Source organism: Trichechus manatus, unplaced genomic scaffold, assembly GCF_000243295.1.
Source record: "Trichechus manatus latirostris isolate Lorelei unplaced genomic scaffold, TriManLat1.0 scaffold00188, whole genome shotgun sequence".
Classification (NCBI taxonomy): domain Eukaryota; kingdom Metazoa; phylum Chordata; class Mammalia; order Sirenia; family Trichechidae; genus Trichechus; species Trichechus manatus.
Window position 1 is genome coordinate 3,476,571 of NW_004444124.1, and position 8,740 is coordinate 3,485,310.

Genomic DNA, 8,740 nt, shown 5'->3' on the forward strand with positions numbered 1-8,740 from the left:
TTTTTACAGGTGTACAACTTATTGACAGCAATTGCAATAATCAGCTATGCGATCTGTACCTTAATCAATGAGATTTTTCCCATCACTGTTAGCTACAGTTTTCCCCCTCCTGCCCACCCCTGGTAACCACTAATAAACTTTGATTTCTGTACATTTGCCTTTCTTGTCTTTTTATGTAAGTGAGGTCATACAGTATTTGTCTTTTTGTGACTGGCTTATTTTGCTCAGCATAATGCCTTCAAGTTCCATCCATACTGTAGGAGGTATCAATAAAGCACTTTTATCTAAAGAAATATCTCCATCTCTAACCATTTAATCAAGTTTTATCATTATGTATAAAATGAGGGAAACTGGAAAAAATTAGGATGCTCATTATGACATTACATGATAGTATTATAATAAACAAAAAAGTTCTGCATTGAATCTTTTTTCCCAAGATTTTCATTAAATTAAAATATAACACTTCATATAAATAAGTACATATTCTAAATTAATTGGGTCTATGTTAATAAAGTCTTACTCTGAATTTAAATCAAATCAAAGTCTAAGGAGTTGGATGTGTGCTTTCCTCTTTCTGGTTACCTCTTATCAATGGTGAATGGACCATGACGGGGACCAGTTGTCTTTGTATTTACTGCAGACTAAGTACACTGAAAAATATCAACTATTAGTATTGTAGTGTCTATTCTATAAGCACAAACAGGTAAGGCTTAATATCTCCAAGTCTGATTGCTGGAGACCTGCCTTCCTAAAAAGGAATTGAGCTCCTGCAAAGTTCCATGGAAAACTGTCACAGTCTGTGCTTAGGGCAGTAAATCCTGACTGAACACAACGCTCGGTCCCCAGCTGTCTAGTGAGGCTAGAGGAAGGACTGGAGCTTTCCTATACATGAACACTGAGCTAGCAGACTAGGCATAAAGCCAAGGTTCTGCATGCCATAGGGCAAGAATCCACTTCAGTGTTCAGGTGCTTCCTATCACGCAGTGTAAAACTCCCACTACTCAGTGGTTGATTTCCTCTCTAAGAATCCCACTGTATCCCTGCTAGATCTCTCCTAACTAACCAGGAATGCAATGGACAATGGGAGACCCACATACCTTCATGAGTCTCCTTGAGTTTTTTCCCGTTGAATGCTCCTCTAGCAGCTTGCCATGTGTGCCATTGTGCCAATTTGCTTTTATACAGAGCAGTGCTTATTTTCATGCTCACTGTATATTTTATAGACCCCATTATGTTGGTTTTTAGCTAAGACATAAAGTTTGTGGTCACCCTGTCTATGTCTAAATATGGTCCATATAGGACAAAAATTAGACAAGCCTACCTTACAACTATAGTTGACATGAGAGGCTCCTTTATGGTTTTCTTCCACAAGTGGCATCTCTTCCACCCATTATTTTCATTGCTGTTGAGTTTTCTTTTCCATATGAGTGTACTGCTTGGCTTTGGTGTCAGATTAATCTCTTCCAGCAACTGCTGTCTTGCTAAGATTCTTTCTAAGCCGGAGAGTTCAGAATTTTGACCTGGCAAGAGGATGGCATTAATCCAATTAAACGGTCCTTTCCATCTTTGCATAGTAAATGTAGCATGGCATCAATTTGAGAAAGAATATTTATGCCATTTAATAACTCCTACTTAGCCCTGCCGTTCCTTCATTCCAAAAATATTACTGAGCAGCACTTAGGCCTTAGCCTGGTCCTAGACATTTAATAGATGCACAGAAAATAAATGAATAAGTGGAAAAACAAGGTGTGCTGGTACCACCACAAACACTACTGGTTATTTTTTTTTTTTTTAAGCAGAAAAGAATTTTATTTAAGGAATGTTGGGAAGTTGATACAATCAATGGGAACAAAAAGAACCAGACATGGAGACTATTACCTCTATATCCACCTACTGCCAAATTGTCTCAACTACTGGTTATTTTTCAACTATTCTCAGACTAGTGGCAAATTATTGTTCAATTATTTTTATCTTTAGGCATATTAACCACACTCTGTATTTACATCGCAACTATTACTTCACACTGACCTCAGCTGTTCCCTAAGCAAAGTGCCCATCTGTGATGAAGCCCAAGGAGCTACTACTAGAATGTACATCAACACACTGCTTCTTTCATCAAGACAGTCTTGCTACAAACAAACAAACAAAAAAGTCAAGAGCGAAGAGTGTGTTCAGCAACATAGTTAACTTATGTTATAGTACAACCATCTTATCTCTTCTCCAGCTGGTAACAATTTGAGAGCTAACATCCAGTTTGCAGACCCCACTTCAAGTAGCTCTGCAATCAATTTGGGTGTGTTAGAAAATGAGACAGCTGCCACAAATCTAATGCAGGAAGAGAAACTGAGCCTCAGAGAGATTCAGAACGACCCTGCAGAAGAATTAGATCAGAGTTTGTCCAGCTGAACCACTGATAGTCCCTCCCACAGTGGAGTAATGGGCAGAGACCCCAAAGTACCAAGCATTGGCTCAAGGTACCTTATCCTGTATATCTGACTAAATGATGTAATAACTTGGTGAACAGTTTGTAATTCTGCCAAAAATGATTGCGTAGGTCACAATCTTGCAAAGGGATTGCTTAGTTTACTATGCAAATAGGGTGTGTAAAACCACAAAATAGGATTAAGTGACCTTGAGGGATTGGTTGATTACTACGCAAATAGAGCGACTGTGGTCTACCGAGGGAACTGGTCAGTTCATGGTCTGGCTGGGAGGGCCATGCCTTGAATTTGAATATAAGGGCTGATCTCAGAGAGGTTGAGGGGGATTTAACTACCTTCAAGAAGAGCCTGGAGCAGAGTGCATCCTTTGCACTCAGGGTCCCTGCACTAGGAACCACCTAGACACAGGAAAGAGAGAGTTGTAACGCTGAAGATGGCTCAAGATGGTGAGAAACGGTGGCTACCACAGCAGAGCCCAGCAGCAGAGAAACGGCAGCAGCAGCAGTATGAGCAGCAGGAACTGCGAGACTGGTGCAAGGCAGCTGCAGTGGGCTTGCTGACCCACAGAGTAACAGAGAGCTGAGCACCACCAGCAGGAAGCTTGCTAGTGTAGTGGGGTGCTTGCAGGCACTTGTTGGCAGAGCTTAAGAGCTATAACCCTTGCTGGAGCAGGGCAGAGGCCCAGAGAGGGGCCTGTCAGCTGGCATGGCCAAGAGAAGGACCGCCTGTGGGTAAGGCTGAGAAGAAGCTGAGAGTTGTCTTGGTGAGAAGCTGCCTGATTGAAGAACTGTATTGTATCTCCTGAATTGTATCACGTTACTTCCAAGTTGATCCTGATCCTGAGTTGTAGCCTGTTAGCTTCTGTAATAAACCACATATGGTGAGTATGGGCTGTGAGTTCTGTGTGGCCATTGCAATGAATTATCAAACCCAGCAGAGAAGTTGAGAGTGCCACAGGGAGGATGGCTGGTGTCAGAAATAGTGAAAAATTTGGAGAGTGGAGGTGTGTCTGACCTCTACGTCATAGGAATCAGCTTTGTGCTGATCTTGATCCTAATTCTCATCCCTCCTCCTGAATGTAGACAGGCCCTTATGCTACATTACAGGTGTCTACATTGGGAGGCTGGGGGAACAAAACCTAAATCAAGATACAACTGGATTATCAGTAGAAATTAAAAATCCACTTCTGCAATCTCACATAAACATTTACTGCATTTCTAATTCTAACATTACATTTTAGTTACAAAAATAATACATGAAAAGATTCTCACTGGAATAAACAAAATTAAATAACTCAGAGAAGTTTATAGAATTTTTACCCTAAAAAGGGAAAGCCTTCCTTCATCTTTCTCCCTCCAATCTCTGTCATTTCTCCAGAAGTAGTCATTGTTCTGAATTTGATATGCATCTTTCCTGTGCATTTACATACATATTTGTATGTACAAATAATATGGTTTTCTTTTGGCATAAATAGAATCATATTGTGTTTCTTGTTTTGCAGCTTGTTTATTGAAACTCTACAGTATGTCTTGTCAATATTTTCATGTCAAACCTTCTTTTTCATGGCATTCCATGATATGGATGTATCAGGTTTATTTCATCATTCTGCTGCTGAATGACATTATAAGAAATGCTCCAGTGCACACCCTTGTTCTCACATCTTTGTGCATGTGTGAGTGTTTCTCTAGAAAAATAACTAGAAGTGGAATTGTGAAGTTGAAGGGCATGCATATGTAACGGATGTCAAAATGTGTATTTTTCGGTTGTCTTAGTTTTGTCCTGAGGCCCCAAAGACAGAAAATCCAATATCTGCCACATATCCACCTATGCACAACACATCTAAGAAAAGCTAAGCATTCTTCAAGGCTGCTGGGGTTTGACATGCGACAATTTCTTAAGGCAGAGTTCTGCAGTGTTGCGTACTGTAGCATTTCCCCTCCTCACTGCTCTGGCAAATGAAGGGACTTAAAGAGAATACCTGGAGAGATTTACTGTGTTCCCTAACACCTGAAAAAGTAATGGTGAGTGGATGTGCTCTGTCACTAATAACTGTACTACTAAAGGGGACTTTATCACTTCCTCATCGCCAGCCACTTTTGTGGCACATCCTCTCTCTCTGATCCTAACAACCCAGAGTTAGGTCAGACCTCATCCCCAGCCACCCTTATCCAGGTCATGGGGTACCAGCCGTAGGCTCAGGAGTCTGCACAACTCCCTGTACTTTAGACCAGCAAACCCCTCTCTCCCTTTCTACTTAGGCCCCAGGGGCCAAGTAACAAGGTAGAAGGACTCTGTCCCTCTTTATCAACTGCCCATGCAGCCTTTCTCTGACCACCAACACCACAGCTGGTGTCTTCACAAGTTAAGACTTATTCGTGCCAGCCCCTGCTGGGTCACTGCCCCTGTGGGTTCATTAATTCTCTATAACGGTGCACAAAATTCATGGAGACTATTACCTATACCTACAGTTACCCATTTATCATAACCAGAAAGGATAAAAGCAAAGAGATGCATCATCAGGCAAGGTCTGTAAGAGGTTCTGGCAGGCCAAGGCATCCATTGTCCACCCTTTCTCATGCATGGATGTTCTCATCAGTCCAGGAAGCCCCAAAGAAGAAGTTCCAAGGTCTAGTATTCCATAGTCATTGAAGTCCAAGCATATGAATGAATCAACAAACATGCAGGATTGACTGCATCATGCCCCTCTTCCTTCCTGAGGCCTGTTGCCAGGATGGAGCCTGTGCAGCCCGTATTTATTTACATATGTTTAACTGTTGCCTGGCTATTTTATAAAACAAAGAGCCCATGATTGCTAGTAATTACCAAGGGCTATTTTCAAAACCAGACACAAAAGGCCAAATCGAATTTTTTGTCCTCCAGGCTGGTACCAGAGCTGCCTGTGGCTACAGAGAAAAAGGGTAGTGTTGGAAGTTAATTGTTCTTTTATCAACTGGGTGAAGGTATGGGGGACAGGGTTCAAATGTGAACACCCTAGAAAGTAGTTGGTTTTCAGTTATCCTGAAAATAGGATTTCAAGAGGACTTCCATCAAGGGATGAGGCAATCTCAGCTGAATAAGATGAAAGTGTAGCATAGAAAGGCTGAAGGGAGGAAGTGTGAAGGAGGGGAAAGGTTTGCAGGAGAGGATGCAAGTGAGAAAACCCCAGCAAGGGGAAACCCCTAAAGAAACCACCAAAATGCCCAGGAAAGCAAAGGGTAGATTTTGAGAGCTGCCACACCCAGAGAGGATGAATGCCAGATCACACAATATGATATTTTACCAATCAAGAAAAAACTTTTCAGCATTTCATCTTGAGGAACAGAGTTTTTAATTCTTATGGCATCCAGATTTCTGGGTTCTACGGAGGTTGAGGTGACCCACCCAAGCTATTGCCCTGAGATGATCTTTGAACCTTGACCTTTGAGAAAACTGGTTTTCCAAAAGTCACTTTTAAGTCCAACAATAGTCTAACCTTGAGCATTGTGCTCTTTTGAAGAATTATCTATGTGCAGTTGAGGCCAACAGCCCCCGGGTACCGTTACCAACCCCCAACTTGTAAATAAAGTAGCAAGAGCCCGAGATAAGAAAAACAAGGGGTTAGGGTTGCTATGAGTCGGGTTTGGTTTTTGGTTGGGTTCTGCAGACCACAGAACTAGTTAAGGCCAAATCTGGCCTGCCTGACATGTGCAGAACCATCAGCCCCATCCTCTAGGTGACCCCGGAACTTTTCTCTTCTGGTTGGAACCAAACTTTAGTGGTCCAAGATTGGGGGTAGACTTTCAGAAGTGAAGGGTCGAAACCTAAGATTCGGTTTGGGAGAACCCCTTTTGGACTGAGCAAGCGCAGATGAGGGAATCGTCCCAGAAACAGCTTTTCTGGCCAGACCAATCAACGACCTTGCTCCTTCCCACCAGAATCCTTCCTTGGTTCTTGCCCCTAATAAAAACTGATTCAACCATTGTTGAGGGAGCCATCTTGGCAGTGTATATCCCAGTGTGCTACTTTGCTTAGCCAACCAAATAAAGCTGCTTCTTTCGCTTTCACTCATTTTGTGTCTCTATGGCCACGCATAGCGAGACCAGAGACCCCTGGTAACATAGTTGTAACAGAAACTCCAAATGTCAGACTAGAGCTCTGTTTTAGGGTAAATCAATTATTATTTTAACTGTTCTTCAAGACAGTGCTGTATGAAATCCTCCTGACCACAAACTGTTTTGTCAGTTCTATTTCAGCCCTTTTTCCATGACTGTGTATAATGACTAGAAATAAAATGGGGTATAAGAATCTTTAGAAGTTCTTTCTTCTTTGGAACATTTTTGACTTCCTAGTCAAAATGTTACCCTGATTTGCAAATCGTACATTAAATAAACCTCAATCAATTTATATTATTGGCTTACATGATTTTTGTTTTAACAACCTCTACTCTTTCCCACCCTCCCCTTTTCCAACCTAACAGCAGTTAGGGAGTAAGGGAGCGGGTGGAGCAAGAAAGAGAAAAGAGATTCACCACACTGACATGCCCTATTCCAGGTTTCTGAGTCTAAATCAGCCCAGAACAGTGAGATGACTAGAAAAGGTATGGGATCTACTTGTTATTCCACCCGAAGGTAAGGAGAATGGGTCAAAGAGGAAGTTATGAAAAAGAATAAAATTATTTTCTGCTTAACACTCTACCAAGTCTAGCTCATTCAATAGCCAGTAACGTACATTTTAAATTTTGACAAGTATGCAAATTATCCTTCAAAGAGTCTGCATCAATTAACATGCCATCAATAGTGTGTGAGGATGTTAACGTTGTCACATGTTCATCATTATTGATCTTTTTAAAGCTGGCCAGTATTATGGCCTAAAAATATCTCCTTGATTTGTATTCTACTTCCTTGACTACCAGAGTATTTGAACATCTTTGCATGTTTGTTGATGATTTGTATTTTACCTTGTGAATTGCCTCTCCATAATATTTATCTGGTCTTCTATTGGATTGCTTATATTTTTCTTCATGATTTATAGGTATTTTTTATGTAATCTGGATATTTACACTTTGTCCATCCTTCGTCTATATGCTGCATATATTTACTAGAATTTCACTTGTCTTTTAAATTGTTTGTGTTGTCTCTTAAGGTACAATTGTCTTGTTTTGTTTTCAGTTCTTTACCTTATTCTTCTGAGTTTTGTGCTGTGCTTTAAGAAGGCATTCCTCACAACAAAAAGACCAACAACCCAATCAAAAAAGTGGATGAAGAACTTGAATAGCCATTTCACAAAAGAAGATATACAAATGGCCAACAAGCACATGAAAAGATACTCATTAGATGACTAATGTCATTAGTTATTAGGAAAATGCAAATAAAACCACAATGTGATACCACTTCACCCCAACTAGGGTGGATACGATCAGAAAAAGGAGAAACCACAAATGTTGGCAAGAATGTGGAGAAATTAGAACCCTCATCTATTGCTGATGAGATTGCAAAATGGTATAGTGGCTGCAGAAAACCGTTTGATAGTTCCTCAAAAATGAACCGTGTAATTACCATATGACCCAGAAATTCTGCTTCTAGATATATGCCCAAAAGAACTGAAAGCAGGAATGTAAACAGATACTTGTACACCAATGTTAATTGCAACACTATTCAAAATAGTTAAAAGGTGGAAAAAACCTCAATGTCCAACATACGGACAACAAAATGTGGTATAAGGCAGTCCCTGGGTTACGAATGTTTGACTTATGTGCAACCCGTAGTACGAACCAACCCCTGTAAAGCTTATTATTTTAAAAATTTGAGGTATGAATCGTATGTACCTCGAATTTTTAACATAATAGGCTTTACAGGGGTTGGTTCATATGCACGTTCATGTTGAAGCTAAAGAAGATTAAAACAAGTCCACGAGAGCCAAAATACAAACTTGAGTATATCCCACCTGAATTCAGTGGCCATCACAATAATAGATTTGACGCGTTGAACATTAGTGACTGAAGGCCATCCAAGCTGTAGGATAACATCAAGGACATCATACATGAAGAAAGCAAAAGGTCATTAAAAAGACAGGAAAGAAAGAAAAGACCAAAATGGATGTCAGAAGAGCCTCTGAAACTTGCTCTTGAATGTAGAGTAGCTAAAGCAAATGGAAGAAATGATGAAGTAAAAGAGCTGAACAGAAGATTTCAAAGGGCAGCTCAAGAAGACAAAGTAAAGTATTATAATGTTATGTGCAAAGACCTGGAGTTAGAAAACCAAAAAGGAAGAACACACTTGGCATTTCTCAAGATGAAAAAACTGAAAAAAAAAAAAAAAAAA

General features: G+C 40.5%; 1 protein-coding gene across 1 annotated transcript in view; it reads right to left on the reverse strand.

The window, feature by feature from the left end:
- LOC101342957 (uncharacterized protein C6orf201 homolog) overlaps nucleotides 1-8,740 on the reverse strand; it is a 91,137-nt gene that overhangs the window by 41,235 nt on the left and 41,162 nt on the right. The window contains exon 2 of the mRNA XM_023741742.1: nucleotides 1,322-1,520. Within this exon, the coding sequence (XP_023597510.1) occupies nucleotides 1,322-1,520 (199 nt within the window). The remainder of the gene's footprint in view (nucleotides 1-1,321; nucleotides 1,521-8,740) is intronic.